The 23,424-nt window shown below is 45.8% G+C and overlaps 1 protein-coding gene across 5 annotated transcripts in view; it reads right to left on the reverse strand.

Moving 5' to 3' along the window:
• DIAPH3 (diaphanous related formin 3) overlaps positions 1-23,424 on the reverse strand; it is a 494,215-nt gene that overhangs the window by 262,048 nt on the left and 208,743 nt on the right. For 4 of the 5 annotated variants that reach the window (XM_030200561.1, XM_030200562.1, XM_030200559.1 and 1 more), the window contains 2 exons: positions 15,002-15,103; positions 10,236-10,475 (listed from right to left, as the gene is read on the reverse strand). In XM_030200561.1, coding sequence (XP_030056421.1) covers positions 10,236-10,475; positions 15,002-15,103 — 342 coding nt within the window. The remainder of the gene's footprint in view (positions 1-10,235; positions 10,476-15,001; positions 15,104-23,424) is intronic. The other variant, XM_030200564.1, reaches the window with a different exon arrangement.

Here is a 23,424-nt window from a genome sequence, read left to right on the forward strand (position 1 = left end):
GCGCATGCGCGGCCGTCTTCCCGCCCGAACCGGCTCGTGCCGGCCAGTCTCATATGTAGCAAGACAAAGAGAAGGGAAGACACAACTCCAAAGGGGAGTCGGGCGGGTTTGTGAGAACAATCAGCCTGCTGTCCTCGGAGAATACCTTCTACAGGTATGTAGCATTACTTTCTCCGAGGACAAGCAGGCTGCTTGTTCTCACTGATGGGGTATCCCTAGCCCCCAGGCTCACTCAAAACAACAACCATGGTCAATTGGGCCTCGCAACGGCGAGGACATAACTGAGATTGACCTAAAAAATTTACCAACTAACAGAGTGCAGCCTGGAACAGAACAAACATGGGCCTAGGGGGGTGGAGTTGGATTCTAAACCCCGAACAGATTCTGAAGCACTGACTGCCCGAACCGACTGTCGCATCGGGTATCCTGCTGCAGGCAGTAATGAGATGTGAATGTGTGGACAGATGACCACGTCGCAGCTTTGCAAATCTCTTCAATAGTGGCTGACTTCAAGTGGGCTACCAACGCTGCCATGGCTCTAACATTATGAGCCGTGACATGATCCTCAAGAGCCAGCCCAGCCTGGGCGTAAGTGAAGGAAATGCAATCTGCTAGCCAATTGGATATGGTGCGTTTCCCTACAGCCACTCCCCTCCTGTTGGGATCAAAAGAAACAAACAATTGGGCGGACTGTCTGTTGGGCTGTGTCCGCTCCAGATAGAAGGCCAATGCTCTTTTGCAGTCCAATGTGTGCAGCTGACGTTCAGCAGGGCAGGAATGAGGACGGGGAAAGAATGTTGGCAAGACAATTGACTGGTTCAGATGGAACTCCGACACAACCTTTGGCAAGAACTTAGGGTGAGTGCGGAGGACTACTCTGTTATGATGGAATTTGGTGTAAGGGGCCTGGGCTACCACGGCCTGAAGCTCACTGACTCTACGAGCTGAAGTAACTGCCACCAAGAAAATGACCTTCCAGGTCAAGTACTTCAGATGGCAGGAATTCAGTGGCTCAAAAGGAGGTTTCATCAGCTGGGTGAGAACGACATTGAGATCCCATGACACTGTAGGAGGCTTGACAGGGGGCTTTGACAAAAGCAAACCTCTCATGAAGCGAACAACTAAAGGCTGTCCTGAGATCGGCTTACCTTCCACACGGTAATGGTATGCACTGATTGCACTAAGGTGAACCCTTACAGAGTTGGTCTTAAGACCAGACTCAGACAAGTGCAGAAGGTATTCAAGCAGGGTCTGTGTAGGACAAGAGCGAGGATCTAGGGCCTTGCTGTCACACCAGACGGCAAACCTCCTCCATAGAAAGAAGTAACTCCTCTTAGTGGAATCTTTCCTGGAAGCAAGCAAGATGCGGGAGACACCCTCTGACAGACCCAAAGAGGCAAAGTCTACGCTCTCAACATCCAGGCCGTGAGAGCCAGGGACCGGAGGTTGGGATGCAGAAGCGCCCCTTCGTCCTGTGTGATGAGGGTCGGAAAACACGCCAATCTCCACGATTCTTCGGAGGACAACTCCAGAAGAAGAGGGAACCAGATCTGACGCGGCCAAAAAGGAGCAATCAGAATCATGGTGCATCGGTCTTGCTTGAGTTTCAACAAAGTCTTCCCCACCAGAGGTATGGGAGGATAAGCATACAGCAGACCCTCCCCCCAGTCCAGGAGGAAGGCATCCGATGCCAGTCTGCCGTGGGCCTGAAGCCTGGAACAGAACTGAGGGACTTTGTGGTTGGCTCGAGATGCGAAGAGATCTACCAAGGTGGTGCCCCACACCTGGAAGATCTGTCGCACTACACGGGAACTGAGCGACCACTCGTGAGGTTGCATAATCCTGCTCAACCTGTCGGCCAGACTGTTGTTTATGCCCGCCAGATATGTGGCTTGGAGCACCATGCCGTGACGGCGAGCCCAGAGCCACATGCTGACGGCTTCCTGACACAGGGGGCGAGATCCGGTGCCCCCCTGCTTGTTGATGTAATACATGGCAACCTGGTTGTCTGTCTGAATTTGGATAATTTGGTGGGACAGCCGATCTCTGAAAGCCTTCAGAGCGTTCCAGACCGCTCGCAACTCCAGAAGATTGATCTGCAGATCGCGTTCCTGGAGGGACCAGCTTCCTTGGGTGTGAAGCCCATCGACATGAGCTCCCCACCCCAGGAGAGACGCATCCGTAGTCAGCACTTTTTGTGGCAGAGGAATTTGGAAAGGACGTCCCAGAGTCAAATTGGACCAAATCGTCCACCAATACAGGGATTTGAGAAAACTCGTGGACAGGTGGATCACGTCTATAAGATCCCCAGCAGCCTGAAACCACTGGGAAGCTAGGGCCCATTGAGCAGATCTCATGTGAAGGCGGGCCATGGGAGTCACATGAACTGTGGAGGCCATGTGGCCCAGCAATCTCAACATCTGCCGAGCTGTGATCTGCTGGGACGCCCGCACCCGCGAGACGAGGGACAAGTTGTTGGCTCTCGTCTCTGGGAGATAGGCGCGAGCCGTCCGAGAATCCAGCAGAGCTCCTATGAATTCGAGTTTCTGCACTGGGAGAAGGTGGGACTTGGGATAATTTATCACAAACCCCAGTAGCTCCAGGAGGCGAATAGTCATCTGCATAGACTGCAGGGCTCCTGCCTTGGATGTGTTCTTCACCAGCCAATCGTCGAGATATGGGAACACGTGGACCCCCAGTCTGCGAAGTGCCGCTGCTACTACAGCCAAGCACTTGGTGAACACTCTGGGCGCAGAGGCGAGCCCAAAGGGTAGCACACAGTACTGGAAGTGACGTGTGCCCAGCTGAAATCGCAGATACTGTCTGTGAGCTGGCAGTATCGGGATGTGCGTGTAGGCGTCCTTCAAGTCCAGAGAGCATAGCCAGTCGTTTTCCTGAATCATGGGGAGAAGGGTGCCCACGGAAAGCATCCTGAACTTTTCTTTGACCAGATATTTGTTCAGGGCCCTTAGGTCTAGGATGGGATGCATCCCCCCTGTTTTCTTTTCCTCAAGGAAGTACCTGGAATAGAATCCCAGCCCTTCTTGCCCGGATGGCACGGGCTCGACCGCATTGGCGCTGAGAAGGGCGGAGAGTTCCTCTGCAAGTACCTGCTTGTGTTGGAAGCTGTAAGACTGAGCTCCCGGTGGACAATTTGGAGGTTTTGAGGCCAAATTGAGGGTGTATCCTTGCCGGACTATTTGGTTGGGACGAATCATGTCACTGGAGCTTCCCGGCACCGTCGAGGAGGACGTAGAATCCAGCCATCTCTTCCTCGGGGCCGAGGCCGAAGGAGGTCGATCTCGGGGGGGCTGTACCGCAGGAGCCCTCAGGGTGGGGGGAGACCCACCCGAAGGCTCACCGCCACCAGCAGGGGAATGGACAGCCCTCACCTGCACTCCAGACGAAGCACCACCGTCCGACGACATCAGCAGACGAGGAGGTCTCGATACCACCGACGCCGATGCAGCCTTCCGATGTCGCCCCGATGCTGAGGGCCGATGCCTCGATGCACTCGATGCAATCGGGGGCGAAGATGAAGGTCCAGGTGCCGACGACGTCAAAGCAGTCGATACTCCCGGTGCCGATGCCAACGAAGAGCCCGAGAACGAAACGTTCCACTGGGCTAATCTCGCTACCTGAGTCCGCTTTTGCAAAAGAGAACACAGACTACAGGCCTGAGGGCGGTGCCCAGCCCCCAGACACTGAAGACACGACACGTGCCTGTCAGTGAGCGAGATTACCCGGGCGCACTGGGTGCACTTCTTGAAGCCACTGGAAGACTTCGATGTCATGGGCGGAAAAATCGCGCCGGTGAGATCAAAACTCGAAATGGCGAAAATGGCACCACAAAAATAAGGGAAGAAAAAACTTCGACCGAGGCCTAAATAGGGCCTACCCCGACGACGAAAGAAAACTTACCGGGGCAAAACTAGAAGTACGGGAAGGGAGAAAACCATAAAGGTCTCCTTCTGACACCTTTTTTTTTTTTTTTTTAGAACGAAGTCGATAAACGACGCGCGAGTTCAACTTTGGGGCACAAACGGCGAAACACGACCGTACCGAGCGCGGACAAAAGAAGACTGGCCGGCACGAGCCGGTTCGGGCGGGAAGACGGCCGCGCATGCGCGGTGCGCATCGGCGCGCGAGGGCTAGCAAAGGACTTTGCTAGAAAGTGTTCCGATTGGAGGGGCTGCCGTGGACGTCACCCATCAGTGAGAACAAGCAGCCTGCTTATCCTCGGAGAATATGTAGTACATTGATGATGTACTTAAGAATTAAACAGGTCAGTACAACCTAACACTTAAAAGATTTGCCAAATCCCACTGCAAACTAGACATATGCCCAAACAACCTCATGAAATCTGCTCCTCAACAATTCATAACAGACCTAACGAACCACGTAAACTTCATGCTACAAAACGGACTTTTCCCAAAAGAAAAAGGAAAAGTTTTACTCACCCCAATACCCAAAGATACAAAGAAAAGCACAAGCGAAATAACCAATTACAGACCAGTAGCATCCATACCACTAATAACCAAAATAACCGAAGGAATGGTAACTAAACAACTCACAAACTATCTAAACAAACACTCAATACTGCATGATGCCCAATCAGGATTCCGGTCGAATCACAGCACAGAAACAGTATTAATTACCCTTATAACTAAATTTAAACAAACGATTGCAACCGGCAACAATATACTCCTCCTGCAATTTGACATATCAAGTGCCTTCGATATGGTTGACCCTGGAATCCTATTACACATACTTGAATATTTTGGCATTGGAGGAAATGTCCTAAACTGGTTCAAGGGGTTCCTAACCCAGCGTTCATATCAAGTCACATCAAATTCAACCACGTCTACTGCATGGACACCTGAATGTGGAGTACCACAAGGATCACCCCTCTCACCAACCATTTTCAACCTAATGATGATCACCTTGGCAAAACTCCTATCAAACCATAACCTCAACCCATATATATACGCCGATGATGTAACAATATACATCCCTTTCAAACAAGACATCAAAGAAATCTTCAATGAAATCAACCAAAGTCTACACATCATGAACACCTGGGCAGATGCATTTCGTTTGAAACTAAATGCAGAAAAAACTCAATGCCTGATCCTCACCTCCCAATACAACACAAATGAATTTACCACTATAAACACGCCAAAACTAAACCTTCCAATCTCAGAAACGCTAAAAATCCTTGGAGTCACTATCGACCGCCACCTAACACTCGAAACCCATGCAAACAACACAACCAAAAAGATGGTTCTACTGCATGTGGAAACTGAAAAGAATAAGACCATTCTTCCCAAGATCTGTCTTTCGCAGCCTAGTGCAATCCCTCGTACTCAGCCATCTGGACTACTGCAACTCACTATACGCAGGTTGCAAAGAGCAAATACTGAGGAAACTTCAAACAGCCCAGAAATCTTTTGAAAACCAAAATATGAAAGTGCAAAACCCTTACGAGAGAAGCTACACTGGCTTCCACTCAAGGAACGCATTACTTTTAAAGTATGCACATTAGTCCACAAAATCATTCACGGTGAAGCTCCAGCCTACATGTCTGAGCTAATAGACTTACCACCCAGAAACGCTAAAAGATCATCCCGAACTTTCCTCAACCTCCACTTCCCTAATTGCAAGGGCTTGAAATACAAGACGCTGCAAGCGTCAACCTTTTCTTACATGAGCACGCAGTTCTGGAATACACTGCCACGCAACCTGAAAACGATCTATGAGCAAGCCACCTTCCGCAAACTATTGAAGACCCATCTTTTTGAGAAAATTTACGGAAAGAACCAAAACACATAAAGTCCACACTCACTATTCAGTAATGCATCAATACATCCACTTCTGAACTCTCATCCCCCGTAATCTCACCTCACTCATACCTTACTCACAGAAAAATGTATACCATATGTCTTCTTGTTATTATAAATTGCCCTTTTAGCTTCCCGTTGTCTCCTTCCAATGTTTCACGGTTCTTTTCCATTGTTATATTCCTTAACGATACTTTGATTTTGTCTCGTATAACTCTTCACAATGTAATCCATAACCGAGTTGTAACAAATTGTATTTCCACCATTCATAATGTATTGTAAGGCACACTGAGCCCGCAAAAAGGTGGGAAAATGTGGGATACAAATGCAATAAAATAAAAATAAATAAATCTACATCTATTTTTCTGCCACAGTTCTTAGCCTTGGAATGCATTTTTTCTTTTTTTATTATGTTCTTTCTTTCCATATTTAGTACAGAATGTTTGCTTGGCCCTTATATCTCTATTAACTACTAATATTACTTATTTCTATAGTGCTACCAGATGTATACACAAATATGTAAGAGAATCCTTGCTTCACAGAGTTTATAGTCTATTCAAGACAAACAGGCCAAATAAAAGATTAGGGAGTTTAATTTGTTATGGGAATCTTTAAAACATGTGCATTAAACAGGTGAATCATTTACAAAGCCGTTCTTTTGTTTGGTTCTTCTTTTTTGTATCAAAGTTTTTTATTGGCTGGAATTAAAATGACCCATGTGAGTTCCAACTCTTCCTTACCTTAAGAGTTTTGATCCTAATGAGTTTCTGGCACTGTATTTATAGTTTGTAATAGCTTTCTACCAAAAAGTATGTCAGAAACAGCAAAAGAGGTGTTAACTGTTTGCAGTGCTGTTTAACATTGTCTTCTGTGCTTGCTGTGAACCCATGTTGTCCCACAGTCCACTGTCCTAGGCTGCAACTATCAAACTCTTCTTAGGTTTAATTTCACCTTTCCTTAACCATTCCTTAATCAGAATAAGTGTTCGGAAGTAACTCTCCATATATTCCACTTTATGCAATTGTTGTTTTTTTTTTTCTGGTTTGAACATCATACTCTTAAAATAATTTTTCCACTTGTTTTACAAGTTCTGATGTTTCTTTCCCCATATACGCTGGTAGATTCTCAATTCTTATGTAAGTACATAAGTGTTGCCATACTGGGATAGACCGAAAGACTATCAAGCCCAGCATCCTGTTTCCAACAGGTTACAAGTACCAGGAAAGATCCCAAAACAGTACAATACATTTTACACTGATCATTCTAGAAGTGGATTTTCCCCCAAGTCCATCTTAATAATGGCTTATGGACTTTTCTTTTAGGAAGTTATCCAAACCTTTTTTTTTTAACCCCACTAAGCTAACTGCTTTTACCACATTCTATGGGAACGAATTCCAGAGTTTAATTATTTTATTTGTTACATTTGTACCCCACATTTTCCCACCTATTTGCAGGCTCAATGTGGCTTACATACTAACGTAGAGGCGTTTGCCAATTCGGTTGATAGCAGATACAAAGTTATATTGTGGTCAGATGAGGTAGGTGTTGATCAGGCATTATGGGGTCAAAGGAAGTGAAGATTATAAATTGTCCCATAAGATCATTAGTTATGCTGTGTTGCTGGGTGCGGGGATTTATGTTGGATTGGTGGGATAGGCCTTTTTGAAGAGGTGAGTTTTGAGTGATTTCCTGAAGTTCAAGTGGTCACGGATTGTTCTCACAGCATTTGGGAGTCCGTTCCATAGTTGTGTGCTTATGTAGGAGAAGCTGGATGTGTCAGTTGTTTTGTATCTTAGTCCTTTACAGTTTGGATAATGTAGGTTTAGGTATGATCTGATTCTGTTTCTGGTTGGTAGATCTATTAGGTCTGTCATGTATCCTGGGACTTTGCCGTAGATAATTTTGTGGACCAAAGTGCAGATTTTGAAGATGATCCGTTCTTTGATTGGGAGCCAGTGCAACTTTTCTCGTAGGGGTTTAGCACTTTCGAATCATATTTTACCATATATCAATCTGGCTGCTGTGTTTTGGGCGGTCTGGGGTTCTTTTGTGAGTTGTACTTTACATCCCGCGTAGATTCCGTTACAGTAATCTGCATGGCTTAGGACCATTGATTGTATTAAGTTTCAAAAAGTGTCCCTCGAGAAGAATGGTTTTATTCGTTTGAGTTTCCACATTGCATAGAACATTTTCTTTATTACGGTATTTACTTGGTTCTCAAGAGTAAGGTTGCGATCGAGTGTGACGCCGAGTATTTTTAAGCTGTCTGAAGTAGGAAGTGTGTGTCCTGGGGTGCTTATGGTTGCGGGTTTGTAATGTGATGAGAGGATGAGGCAGTGTGTTTTTTCAGTGTTCAGTTTCAATTGGAATGAGTTTGCCCAGGAGTCCATAATGTTGAGGCCATCATTAATTTCATTGGTTATTTCTGTCAAGTCATGTCTGAAGGGAATGTAGACTGTAACGTCATCTGCATAGATGAATGGGTTGAGACCTCGATTGGACAAGGACTTTGCCAGTGAGACCATCATCATGTTGAAGAGTATTGGTGATAATGGTGATCCTTGAGGTATTCCACAGGCTGCTTTCCATGGTGGTGATATGTTTGAGTTTGACTTTACTTGGTATGTTCTAGTGGTTTCTCCGATTTGTTTTACATTTACTACTTTGTAGCTTCATTGCGTGTCCCCTAGTCATAGAATTTTTGGAAAGAGTAAACAAGCAGTTCACATCTACCCGTTCCACTCCACTCATTATTTTACAGACCTCTATCATATCTCCCCTCAGCCGTCTTTTCTCCAAGCTGCAGAGCCCTAGCCACAAAGCCTTTCCTACTAGTGATGTCATTCCGTTCCCTTTACCATTTTCGTCACCCTTCTCTGTACCTTTTCTAATTATATCTTTTTTGAGATGTGGTGACCAGAACTGCACACAGTATTCGAGGTGCAGTTGCACCATGGAGCGATACAAAGGCATTATAACATCCTCATCTTTGTTTTATATTCATTTCCTAATAACACTTAACATTCTATTTGCTTTTTTAGCCGTCACCACACATTGAGCAGAGGATTTCAACATATCAACAATGGCATCTAGATCCCTTTCCTGATCGGTGACTCCTAATGTGGAACCTTGCATCACGTAACTATAGCTCAGGTACCTCTTTCTCATATGAATCACTTTGCACTTGCTCACATTAAAAGTCAGCTGCCATTTGGATGCCCAGTCTCCTAGTCTTGTAAGGTCCTCTTGCGATATAATTTGTACCCCGTTATGACAATGTCCCACTGGTTATCCTCCTTCCACCAGGTCTCAGAGATGTCTATTATATCTGTCTTTTCATTTAGTGCAATATATTCTAACTCTCCCATCTTATTTCTTAGGCTTCTGGCATTCGCACATAGGCACTGTTTGTTGTTCCTATTTACATCTTGCTCAGCAGTTGACAGTTATAATTTGCAGTCTTCTGTCTGCTTTTTATTTGAAGACACTTGGTCTACTATGGTCTCTATTGCAACCTTGCTATCAGGATACCTTATCGTCCCTGTTTTGGTGAGATCTTTAAAAGATACCTTGTTCCGAACCATGCACTTTTGAACAATTGCCAGCCTTCCTCCAGGTTCTATTTTAAACGCTGCTCTCTCTCCTTTTTAAATGCTGATGCCAGCAAACTGGCTCCACCCTGGATAAAGTGGAGCCCATCATTAGGGAATAGGTTCCCCCTGCCCCAGAATTTTACCCAGTTCCTTACAAATCTAAAACTCTCCCTCCATGAACCATTGCCTCATCCACGTATTGAGACTCCAGAGCTCTGCCTGTCTCATGGGCCCTGTGCATGGAACTCTTCCTTATTTTGATCAGATGGTTTGTCCAAGCTGAAGGAGAACTCATCTGAATGTTTATCTTTGTATTTCAATACTTTTTGCATATTTGGATCTGTTGCTACTGTTAAGCATGCCTAAATGTCTATGAGATTAGTTCTACATGTTTAAAACACAGTCCTCCTCCAGCTTTTGGGTGCTGTATAACCTTTGGTGCTCTCCCTTCCACCAAAATATTTTGCAGTTCAGCACATACATGGATCCTCATATATTACTATAAACATAATTTTAAGAAATGCATAATGTTGATCACAAATTGATTGTTCTACTTATCACAGAGAAACCTAGAGCACTATCCAGCAAATTATTCTATAATACTATTGTTGAGATGTAACAGCTAAATTGTGTTAAGCTTTTGAAATAAATCTTACATTGATATTCTTATATTGAAAACCTTATAATCTTTTCATTTCTGGTAAAAAGGAAAAAAAGGGTATTGTTTTTTTTTAATCATCTGAAGTAGTAGGCATTATTTCAAAAGCCTCTAGAATGACTAAGCACAAACATTTCAACTCACTTTACACAGAGAGCTGAGGTTAAATCCATATGTCTTTGCATTACGAGATCCTGCATTCATGTAGTTTCCGATTAGCAACACTAGCTCAAGCAACTTGCTGAAGCTTTTGCTCTTTCGTATCTCTTCACATGCAGTACTGACAGCCATCATGTCAGGTCTGATGTTGTTCACCTGCTCTTCAAATTGAAGCTTGAATAGAATAGCACTGAGCCTTGGATGTAAACTCCTCACACTGCTCATCTGAATGAAAAGAAAATACATTTCCATAAAATTTATGCTATCATTAACTGCTATACAAAATTAATAAAATTTAGGATGATTTTTAAACTGTCAAAAGCCTAATGTCATGATTTTTAAAATTCACAAAATGAAAAAGCAAGGAACGCAAAGAACCTTCTTTCAAAAGTGACCTGTTGAATATAATGTGAACTGTTTGATATTAAGACAAGCATGAAGTTTGGATATCTGTCTGTTGCAGCATTCCAGTAATGCAAAGATACTTACCTGTAGCAGGTATTCTCTGAGGACAGAAGACCATATTCTTGCACCTGGGCAATATGTATTGCCCGGTTCGGAACTTGGAAAAAAAGCTTTGTGCAACTTTAACAGTGTGCATAGAACTCCCACTGCGCATGCACGAGTGCCTTCCTGCCTGCCACAAGAACGGGCAGGACAACTAGCATAATGAAACAACTCCAAGGGAATGAGGGAGGGTATGTGAGAATATATGGCCTGCTGTCCTCAGAGAATACCTGCTATAGGTAAGTATCTTCGCTTTCTCCAAGGACAAGCAGGCCAATAGTTTTCACATGTAGGAATCCATAGCTACCAGGCTCACCGAAAACAATGGTCAATTGAACCTCGCAATGGCAAGGTCAAAATATAGAACAACCTGAAAATATGCAATGTGTGAAAGTGCAGCATGAAACAAAACAGACCTAGGAGGATGGAGTTGGATTCTAGACCCCAAATTCTGCAGTACCATCTGTACAAACCAAAGGTCACATCAGGTATCCTGCTTAAGGTAGTATTAAGATGTGAATGTGTGAAGACCACGTTGCAACCTTGCAAATTGCCTCAGTGGAGGCTGACCTCAAGTGGTCTACCAAAACAGCCGGTTTGAACACAATGGATGCTTGGGCAAATTCATTCCAACTAAAACTAAATTCCGAAAAGACTCACTGTCTTATACTTTCATCTCAACACAATAAGTTTAAACCTTCAACCTTAAACATCCCAAACCACTCTCTCACAATCTCGGATAGCTTAAAACTGCTTGGCGTCATAACTGACCGCAATCTGACACTTGAAAGTCAAGTAAATTCAACTACAAAGAAAATGTTCAACTCTATGTGGAAACTGAAACGTATAAAACATTTCTTCCCACGAGATGTATTTCGCAACCTAATACAATCAATGGTACTAAGCAAGTTAGATTACTGCAATGGAATCTATGCAGGTTGTAAAGAACAACTAACAAAGAAACTTCAGACCGCACAGAATACAGCAGCCAGATTGATATTCGGAAAACCAAAATTTGAAAGTGCCAAATCCCTTCGCGAAAAACTACATTGGCTTCCCACCAAAGAACGAATTGCCTTTAAGGTTTGCACTCTTGTACACAGGATCATTTACAGTGAAGTTTCTGGATACATGTTGGACCTCATAAAACTTCCACCCAGAAACAGTACCAGTTAATCCCGAACTTATTTAAATCTGCATTATCCAGATTGCAATGGATTTAAATACAAATCAACTTATGCATCCAGCTTTTCGTACATAAGTACACAATTGTGGAACGCTTTGCCCAAAACCGTGAGATCTATCCACAACCATCTTAACTTCAGGAAATTACTGAAAGCGAACTTGTTTAAGAAGGCCTACCCCCCAAGACCCAAACTAATCCTTTACTTCCTGCGACACAGGAAAATATAGACTGTACTAGACTTCTATCACCATCCCCTCAATATCTCTTTGTTGCCTTATACTAATGTTCTTACATGCCTATGAATTTACTATGTATTTATATTATTGAACCGGAGCCTACCGCAACGGTATTGTGTAAGCCACATTGAGCCTGCAACTAAGTGGGAAAATGTGGGATATAAATGTGCTAAATAAATAAATAAATAACTCTGACATGGTGAGCTTTGACATGACCCTCAAGAGTCAGCCCAGCCTGGGCATACATAAGTGAAAGAAAATGCAGCCTGCCAGTCAATTAGAAATGGTGCGTTTCCCAATGGCGACCCCCATACTGTTGGGATCAAAGAAACAAAAAGCTGAGTGGACCATCATTGGGGCCTAGATCGCTCCAAGTAAAATGTCAATGCTCGTTTGCAGTCCAAGGTGTACAGTGCGCTCTCACCAGGATGGGCATGAGGTCTGGGAAACAATGTTGGCAAAACAATCGACTGGTTCACAACCTTAGGAAAGAAATTAGGGTGCATGTGGAAAACTACTTTGTTGTGATGAAACTTAGTATAAGGTGGATCTACTACTAAGGCCTGAAGTACACTAACTTTGCAAGTTGAAGTAACAGCCACCAAAAACAAGACCTTTCAGGTCAAGTACCTCAGATGATAGGAATCAAGTGGCTTAAAAGAAACATTCATCAGTTCATAGAGGTCCCATGACAAAGATGGAAGTCTGACAGGGGGCTTTGTCAAAAGCAAACTTCTCATGAAGCGAACGGCTAGAGGATACCCAGAGATGGGCTTACCCTCTGCACGATAAGTACTAATTGAACTGAGGTGAACCCTTACAGAGTTGGTCATGAGACCAGAATCTGAGAGGTGTAGAATGTATTCAAATAAGGGTTTGTGTAGGGCAGGAAATGGGATCTAACATATCTTAGTGGAATCTTTCCTGCCCTCTGGAAGATGCAAGGATGTAAATTCTAAGCTCTCAACATCCAGGCCATGAGGGCCAGAGACTGGTATGAAGAAGAGATCCTTCGTTCTGCATGATGAGGGTTGGAAAACACTCCAATCCCCATGGTTCTTCAAAGGATAACTCAAGAAGAAGAGGGAACCATATCTGCCACAGCAAATATGGTGCGACCAGAAATCATGGTCCCGCAGTCTTACACATGTTTCAGCAAAGTCTTCCACATAAGAGATATGGGAGGATATGCATACAGAAGACCATTCCCTCCAATGAAGAAGGAAGGCATCCGACGCTAGTCTGTCATGGGCCTGGAGCAGTACTGGGGGACTTTGTGATTGAACCGAGTGGCAAAGAGAATCACCAAGTATGTGCCCCAGGGACAGGCTTTTTACTGGCTCCAGCAGGGCATAGCTGAAGTACCAGTGACTGTCCCGGCAGACTTGCTGGTTGAGGGAGAGGCTGTGCAAGTTCTAAGTTAGATTATTGCAACATTGTTTATGTAGGTTGCACAAATGTTTTGAAACAGCTTCAGACAGTTCAAAATTTAGCTATCAGAGTTATTTTTCTTCTGCACGGGATGAACCAACAACTCCATACTTTCATAAACTTCACTGGTTACCTATAGTATCGATGTCCCACTTTAAATATTTCTCAATAGTTTTTCAGTCCCTTTATGGCGATAGTCCATATTTGGACGGGTTCCATTCTCTCTTAACCAGACAACAAATATGGGGAGAGGTTGTTGTAAAATTTCCTTCAGTTAAATCCCTTAGTCAGCTTTCTACTTCTTTATCTTATAAAGTTGCTTCAGTCTGGAATTCTCTTCTTATTGCAATACACTTTTAAGGGACTATTTAAAATTTATAAAACAGCTAAAAACTTTTTTATTCAAGAATTATGTGGGTTGACATTTTTATCTGTGATATAAAGTTATGTAATTCCCGGATTAGTGTTTTGGCTTATTTGTCATTATGATCTGCATGGAACTGTATTGGCTTTTGCGAAATATAAAACCAAATCAATCTATATCTATAAATTATATTATGTTTGTATATAATGTTTGTTTACTTTGGACTCCTCAGGCAGGCTTTTTTTTTTTTTTTAATCAAAACATGGCTGATTGGGCCATCACTTTTAAACACAGGCTAGTTTTGATCTACATCTGGATTGGAATAGAGTCACTGGACCCCTGAGGCAGGCTTTTTCGTCAAAATATGGTTGCATCGGGTCATCACTTTTAAACAGTCTAGTCTTGATCTGCATCTGGATTGGAATAGAGTCATTTTTGTATAAACCTTTGTGGAATTTGTGTTCATTTCTTGTTTGTCACCTCTCCTTTGTTTGTTGATGAAACTGGAAACATGATGCATTTTATATAGTGATACTTTACATATGTTCTGCCACTTAATCCAAATTATATACTGAAACATTAAAGCAAAACTGTTTAGTAATTCCATTACAATAAATTCTCAATTATCCAACCTAAATGGGCCTGACCCGTTGGCGGATAAATGAAAAGTTGGATAATAAGGAAAACAATGGTAACCCCTCAAACCATGTAGATACAAAGGTAGAAAAAGCAGGGTTCCAGGTTCGGAAAATGGAAAGTGAAGCCAAGTGATGTCACCGGGGATCTGTCGGATATGCCAGATGGTCAGATCAGTGAAGGTCAGATAAGTGAGACTGTATGGTATTAAGGCAAAAAGAAAAAAAACAAAACAAAAAACTCACCTCCTCCTCCAAAGTTACTTCTCAGTAATTTGTTAGGAAAGTAATTGGTATCCAATCACTAATGTTAAAGTAAGAATTCTAAGAACAATATTTATTAAAAGGAAATACAAAAAGAGGAACAAAATGAAAAATACAATAGTACTCACCACAATTCCAAACTGCTCTGGTTCAGACAAGAAGCTATATTCATTCTTAAACTTGGTTAATGCATTTAAGTGCTCTTGTTCAGGCATACACTTTACTAAACTCTAAACAGAAGAAAAAAAACACATTAGAACATTTAATCTGTTATATCTTTTATTTATATTAATGATTGTTTATTTACTACTATTTATCAATGTTAAATATGTTTTGTTTTATTTGTTGTCAGTTACTTTTAGCCCCTGACACAGCCCTTGCATGGGCGAAACCAGCCAGTGTTTTTTTTTTAGACCTCACATGAATAAAGTATTTCTCAAAGGACCTTTTCCTGTGTGATCTGCTCCTTTCATACCGCTGTTATGGATCTTGTGGATTGCTTGCCCTGCTGTTTCCTTGGACCAAAAGAACAAAATTAAGAATACATATTTCTACCAAAAATACTGTCATGGACTTGTATCTATGATTCACATGCCTTGTTAGCATATACTTGTTAGCATATACTCTCGTAATAAATTTTCAGAGATCTACAATAGAACTCTGAATAGTAATTCATGTTATCTTTTTACGCCAACTGCCAGTTTCCTTTAAATATCTACCTAAAAAGGTCATGGTTTTTCCCCCCCACCACTTGGGAGATATTATTCTGATATCTATTCTGAAGAACAAATCTGAATCCCGGGCAACAGTAAGCAATTACAGACCAAAACTCAACTACCAACCCCCCACCACCACACCCATACAAACACAATCCTCATTCACTATTTACCAGCTTTTTCTTTTACCTCCTTTGTTCTCCCATTTCTACCTGTGCCATTCTTCTCTTCCCCTCCCCCCACCCGTCTTCTGTTCCTTGTCTTTCACCCACTTTCTAGTCTCCCATTTGGACCCTTTGCATTCATTGCCTACCCAACCTGTCTCCGCCTCTCATCCTGTTGCCAATCCCAACTACTTCCCTGTCACTCATCTCCTTCTCCAGTGGCAATCCCTTTGTTTTACCCCCATATTCAGATTCTCATTTCTCTTTGCCTTCCTGATTTCCACCTCCTTGAAAGACCTGTCACCTTCCTTTGTCCCTCACCTTCATAACACTCCCTCTCTTTTTCCCCATTATCCTTTGCCCCCACCTCTTCTCCCATTCTGCTCCCAGCTCCAGTTCCATTCATACTGCTGCTACTACTAATTTCTATAGCGCTACAAGACGTAGGCAGTGCTGTACACTGGACATGAAGAGACAGTCCCTGCTCAACAGAGCTTACAATCTAATTAGGACAAACAGGGCAAATAAGGTATAAGGGAACTACTAAGGTGGGAATGATAAAACATGGGTACTGAACAAGTGAGTAAGGGTTAGGAGTTAGCAGCATCAAAAAGGTGGGCTTTTAGCCTAGGTTTGAAGATGGCCAAAGATGGAGCTTGATGAACCAGCTCAGGATGTCTAATCCAGGCATATGGTGCAGTAAGATAAAAGGAACGGAGTCTGGAATTAGCGGTGGAGGAGAAGGGTGCAGATAAGAGAGATTTACCCAGTGAACGGAGTTCTCGAGGAGAAGGAGTGTAGGGACAGATAAGAGTGTAGAGGTACTGAGGAGCTGCTGAGCGAATGCACTTGTAAGTCAATAAGAGGAGTTTCAACTGTATGCAGAAACGGATAGGGAGCCAATGAAATGACTCGAGGAGAGGGCTAATATGAGCACATTGACACTGGAGGAATATAAGTCGTGAAGCAGAATTTTGAACAGATTGAAGGGGAGAGAGATGGCTTAGTGGGAGACCTGTGAGAAGCAAGTTGCAATAGTCTAAGCGAGAGGTGATAAGAGTATGGATAGGGTTCTGGTAGTGTGCTCAGAAAGGAAAGGACAAATTTTGGTGATATAGAGAAAGAAACAACAGGTTTTAGCAGTCTGTTGAACATGTGCAAAGGAGGAGAGAAATGAATCAAAGATGACCCTGAGATTATGAGTTGATGAGACAGGGAGAATGAGAGTGTTATCCACAGAGACAGGGAATGGGGGAAGAGGAGAGGTTGGTTTAGGGAGAAAGATAAGAAGCTCAGTCTTGGTCATGTTTAGTTTCAGATAGCAGTGAGACATCCAGGCAGCAAAGTTGGACAGGCAATCTTATACTTTGGCCTTGATTCCTGCTGAAATTTCTGGTGTGGAGAGGTGAATCTGGGAGTCATCAGTATAAAGGTGATACTGAAAACCATGGGATGCGATCAGAGTAGCAAGGGAAGAAGTATAGATGGAGAAAAGAAGAGGTCCTAGGACAGATCCCTGAGGTAGACCAACTGATAATGGAATAGAAGTGGAGGGGAATCCACCAGAGTATACACTAAAAGTATGATGGGAGAGTTAAGAAGAAAACCAGGAAAAAGCAGAGCCCTGAAATCCAAGTGAGGACAGCTCTAGTCCAGCCCCTCACACACGTCCCCTCTTACAGCCTATAGCTCTAGCCCGCTTCTCCTACTTGTCCCTTCTTATAGCCCCCACCCCCAGCTCTATCCCTCTTTTCCTATCTTTTTTCAGTCCCCAGCGCCAATCCTAGCCCCCTTCATCAGCCCACAGCTCCAGTCCCAGCCCTTTTCTCCCACCTGTCCCCTTTTATAGCGCCCAACCTCAACTCAAGCCCCCTTCTTCCACCTATCATTTTTATCAGCCCCCAGCTCCAGCCCCTTTAGTCAGCCCTCAGCGCAGATCTCTCACGTCCCCTTTTGCAGCCCCTAACTCTGTCTATTCTCCCACCTTTTCTGAAGTTTAAAACCATTTGCAGAGCAACGAGAGAATCTCTTTGCATTGCCGCATTACATCTGAAATTGTGATGAGGATGCATGACTGGTTTTCTTTTACTATTTAAAAAAAAGCCTCCGCAAAACTATTTCCTAAACAGTGTCTGGTCACAGGGTAAAATACTATTATATAGGAGTCAAATCTTTAGGTGATAATGTTGTGAGTTTGTATAGTAGGCGGAGAGGCTCTATGAGGCGGGGAGTCATTTTGGCAAACCACTTTAGCCGGGGGGGGGGGGGGGGGGGGGGGAGGGCTCTAGCCAGCTTCTTTCATTTAAGGATGTCAGACCCTTTACGGGAAGGCCCAGGAGCATCAGGCCGCAGCTTCTACCCAAGCAGTATTTTACCAGCAATACCGCGCTTGAAGTGTGCACTTGGTGTACACTGCAAGCCACGGCATGGTATTTACATAGTAATTAATTGCTTTACATGCATTTATATGTTTTGCATCTCATTACTATGTACCCCATGTTGACTTCATGTTGCATTAGGACAAGACAACCTACGTTAGTGCCCTTTAAGTTGCTTTAAGGGCAAATAATACTACAAAGCTTAATTTCCCCCTTAAAGCTTTTCAAGCCCAGCTGGACAAACAAACTGGTAGATGCCTGACATGAACTCCATGGAGAAGAAAAAAAAAAAAAAAAAGACGACTATACTCGCTATTTCACCTTTCATAACTCTTACTCCCACATTCTTTTTGTGGTTTCTCTCCCATGCCTTACAAAACAAACTGTAAAACAAGAAATATCTTATTCTAGGACCACAGTTTTGTAATTTTAGTGGGTGAAGCACAATCACCTCAATGTGTGTGGCCTATGAGAAAAGATTTGATGACTGACCCCTCCTTTTTAAGTAAACTGGTCCAACCTTGGAAAAAAGCGAATGCTACATACCTGTAGAAGGTATTCTCCGAGGACAGCAGGCTGATTGTTCTCACTGATGGGTGACGTCCTCGGCAGCCCCTCCAATCGGAATCTTCCTAGCAAAGACCTTTGCTAGCTCTCGCGCGCCCGCGCGCACCGCGCATGCGCGGCCGTCTTCCCGCCCGAAACCGGCGCGAGCCGGCCAGTCCAGTATGTAGCAAGACAATACACTTCAAGGGAAGACTCAACTCCAAAGGGGAGGCGGGCGGGTTTGTGAGAACAATCAGCCTGCTGTCCTCGGAGAATACCTTCTACAGGTATGTAGCATTCGCTTTCTCCGAGGACAAGCAGGCTGCTTGTTCTCACTGATGGGGTATCCCTAGCCCCCAGGCTCACTCAAAACAACAACCATGGTCAATTGGGCCTCGCAACGGCGAGGACATAACTGAGATTGACCTAAAAAATTTACCAACTAACTGAGAGTGCAGCCTGGAACAGAACAAACAGGGCCCTCGGGGGGTGGAGTTGGATCCTAAAGCCCAAACAGGTTCTGAAGAACTGACTGCCCGAACCGACTGTCGCGTCGGGTATCCTGCTGCAGGCAGTAATGAGATGTGAATGTGTGGACAGAAGACCACGTCGCAGCTTTGCAAATTTCTTCAATAGAGGCTGACTTCAAGTGGGCTACCGACGCAGCCATGGCTCTAACATTATGAGCCGTGACATGACCCTCAAGAGCCAGCCCCGCCTGGGCGTAAGTGAAGGAAATGCAATCTGCTAGCCAATTGGATATGGTGCGTTTCCCTACAGCCACTCCCCTCCTATTGGGATCAAAAGAAACAAACAATTGGGCGGACTGTCTGTGGGGCTGTGTCCGCTCCAGATAGAAGGCCAATGCTCTCTTGCAGTCCAATGTGTGCAGCTGACGTTCAGCAGGGCAGGAATGAGGACGGGGAAAGAATGTTGGCAAGACAATTGACTGGTTCAGATGGAACTCCGACACGACCTTTGGCAAGAACTTAGGGTGAGTGCGGAGGACTACTCTGTTATGATGAAATTTGGTGTAAGGGGCCTGGGCTACCAGGGCCTGAAGCTCACTGACTCTACGAGCTGAAGTAACTGCCACCAAGAAAATGACCTTCCAGGTCAAGTACTTCGGATGGCAGGAATTCAGTGGCTCAAAAGGAGGTTTCATCAGCTGGGTGAGAACGACATTGAGATCCCATGACACTGTAGGAGGCTTGACAGGGGGCTTTGACAAAAGCAAACCTCTCATGAAGCGAACAACTAAAGGCTGTCCTGAGATCGGCTTACCTTCCACATGGTAATGGTATGCACTGATTGCGCTAAGGTGAACTCTTACAGAGTTGGTCTTGAGACCAGACTCAGACAAGTGCAGAAGGTATTCAAGCAGGGTCTGTGTAGGACAAGAGCGAGGAGCTAGGGCCTTGCTGTCACACCAGACGGCAAACCTCCTCCACAGAAAGAAGTAACTCCTCTTAGTGGAATCTTTCCTGGAAGCAAGCAAGATGCGGGAGACACCCTCTGACAGACCCAAAGAGGCAAAGTCTACGCTCTCAACATCCAGGCCGTGAGAGCCAGGGACCGGAGGCAGGGATGCAGAAGAGCCCCTTCGTCCTGCGTGATGAGGGTCGGAAAACACTCCAATCTCCACGGTTCTTCGGAGGATAACTCCAGAAGAAGGGGAACCAGATCTGACGCGGCCAAAAAGGAGCAATCAGAATCATGGTGCCTCGGTCTTGCTTGAGTTTCAACAAAGTCTTCCCCACCAGAGGGATGGGAGGATAAGCATACAGCAGGCCCTCCCCCCAATCCAGGAGGAAGGCATCCGATGCTAGTCTGCCGGGGGCCTGAAGCCTGGAACAGAACTGAGGGACTTTGTGGTTCACTCGAGATGCGAAGAGATCCACCAAGGGGGTGCCCCACGCTTGGAAGATCTGGCGCACCACTCTGGAGTTGAGCGACCACTCGTGAGGTTGCATAATCCGGCTCAGTCTGTCGGCCAGACTGTTGTTTACGCCTGCCAGATATGTGGCTTGGAGTACCATGCCGAGACGGCGAGCCCAAAGCTACATGCTGACGGCTTCCTGACACAGGGGGCGAGATCCGGTGCCCCCCTGCTTGTTGACATAGTACATGGCAACCTGGTTGTCTGTCTGAATTTGGATAATTTGATGGGACAGCCGATCTCTGAAAGCCTTCAGAGCGTTCCAGATCGCTCGCAACTCCAGGAGATTGATCTGTAGACCGCGTTCCTGGAGGGACCAGCTTCCTTGGGTGTGAAGCCCATCGACATGAGCTCCCCATCCCAGGAGAGACGCATCCGTTGTCAGCACTTTTTGTGGCTGAGGAATTTGGAAAGGACGTCCCAGAGTCAAATTGGACCAGATTGTCCACCAATACAGGGATTCGAGAAAACTCGTGGACAGGTGGATCACGTCTTCTAGACCCCCAGCAGCCTGATACCACTGGGAGGCTAGGGTCCATTGAGCAGATCTCATGTGAAGACGGGCCATGGGAGTCACATGAACTGTGGAGGCCATGTGGCCCAGCAATCTCAACATCTGCCGAGCTGTGATCTGCCGGGACGCTCGCACCCGCGAGACGAGGGACAACAAGTTGTTGGCTCTCGCCTCTGGGAGATAGGCGCGAGCCGTCCGAGAATCCAGCAGAGCTCCTATGAATTCGAGTTTCTGCACTGGGAGAAGATGGGACTTTGGATAATTTATCACAAACCCCAGTAGCTCCAGGAGGCGAATAGTCATCTGCATGGACTGCAGGGCTCCTGCCTCGGATGTGTTCTTCACCAGCCAATCGTCGAGATATGGGAACACGTGCACCCCCAGCCTGCGAAGCGCCGCTGCTACCACAGCTAGGCACTTTGTGAACACCCTGGGCGCAGAGGCGAGCCCAAAGGGTAGCACACAGTACTGGAAGTGGCGTGTGCCCAACTGAAATCGCAGATACTGTCTGTGAGCTGGCAGTATCGGGATGTGTGTGTAGGCATCCTTCAAGTCCAGAGAGCATAGCCAATCGTTTTGCTGAATCATGGGGAGAAGGGTGCCCAGGGAAAGCATCCTGAACTTTTCTTTTACGAGATATTTGTTCAGGGCCCTTAGGTCTAGGATGGGACGCATCCCCCCTGTTTTCTTTTCCACAAGGAAGTACCTGGAATAGAATCCCAGCCCTTCTTGCCCGGATGGCACGGGCTCGACCGCATTGGCGCTGAGAAGGGCGGAGAGTTCCTCTGCAAGTACCTGCTTGTGCTGGAAGCTGTAAGACTGAGCTCCCGGTGGACAATTTGGAGGTTTGGAGGCCAAATTGAGGGTGTATCCTTGCCGGACTATTTGCAGAACCCACTGATCGGAGGTTATGAGAGGCCACCTTTGGTGAAAAGCTGTCAACCTCCCTCCGACTGGCAGGTCGCCCGACACTGACACTTGGATGTCGGCTATGCTCTGCTGGAGCCAGTCAAAAGCTCGCCCCTTGCTTTTGCTGGGGAGCCGCGGGGCCTTGCTGAGGCGCACGCTGCTGACGAGAGCGAGCGCGCTGGGGCTTAGCCTGGGCCGCAGGCTGTCGGGAAGGAGGATTGTACCTACGCTTACCAGAAGTATAGGGAACAGTCTTCCTTCCCCCGAAAAATCGTCTACCTGCAGAGGTAGAAGCTGAAGGCTGCCGGCGGGAGAACTTGTCGAATGCGGTGTCCCGCTGGTGGAGAGACTCTACCACCTGCTCGACTTTTTCTCCAAAAATGTTGTACGCACGGCAAGGCGAGTCCGCAATCCGCTGCTGGATTCTATTCTCCAGGTCGGCGGCACGCAGCCATGAGAGCCTGCGCATCACCACACCTTGAGCAGCGGCCCTGGACGCAACATCAAAAGTGTCATAAACTCCTCTGGCCAGGAATTTTCTGCACGCCTTCAGCTGCCTGACCACCTCCTGAAAAGGCTTGGCTTGCTCAGGGGGAAGAGCATCAACCAAGCCCGCCAACTGTCGCACATTATTCCGCATGTGTATGCTCGTGTAGAGCTGGTAAGACTGAATTTTGGCCACGAGCATAGAGGAATGGTAGGCCTTCCTCCCAAAGGAGTCTAAGGTTCTAGAGTCTTTGCCCGGGGGCGCCGAAGCATGCTCCCTAGAACTCTTAGCCTTCTTTAGGGCCAGATCCACAACTCCAGAGTCGTGAGGCAACTGAGTGCGCATCAGCTCTGGGTCCCCATGGATCCGGTACTGGGACTCGATCTTCTTGGGGATGTGGGGAGTAGTTAAAGGCTTGGTCCAGTTCGCCAGCAATGTCTTTTTGAGGACATGGTGCAGGGGAACAGTGGACGCTTCCTTAGGTGGAGAAGGATAGTCCAGGAGCTCAAACATTTCAGCCCTGGGCTCGTCCTCCACAACCACCGGGAAGGGGATGGCCGTAGACATCTCCCGGACAAAGGAAGCAAAAGACAGACTCTCGGGAGGAGAAAGCTGTCTTTCAGGAGAGGGAGTGGGATCAGAAGGAAGACCCTCAGACTCCTCGTCAGAGAAATATCTGGGATCTTCTTCTTCTTCCCACGAGGCCTCACCCTCGGTGTCAGACACAAGTTCACGGACCTGCGTCTGCAACCGCGCCCGGCTCGACTCCGTGGAGCCACGTCCACGATGGGGGCGTCGAGAGGTAGACTCCCTCGCCCGCATCGGCGAAGCTCCCTCCGCCGACGTAGTCGGGGAGCCCTCCTGGGAGGTGGCCGCAGTCGGCACCGCACGCGGTACC

Source organism: Microcaecilia unicolor, chromosome 4 (genome assembly GCF_901765095.1).
Source record: "Microcaecilia unicolor chromosome 4, aMicUni1.1, whole genome shotgun sequence".
NCBI lineage: Eukaryota > Metazoa > Chordata > Amphibia > Gymnophiona > Siphonopidae > Microcaecilia > Microcaecilia unicolor.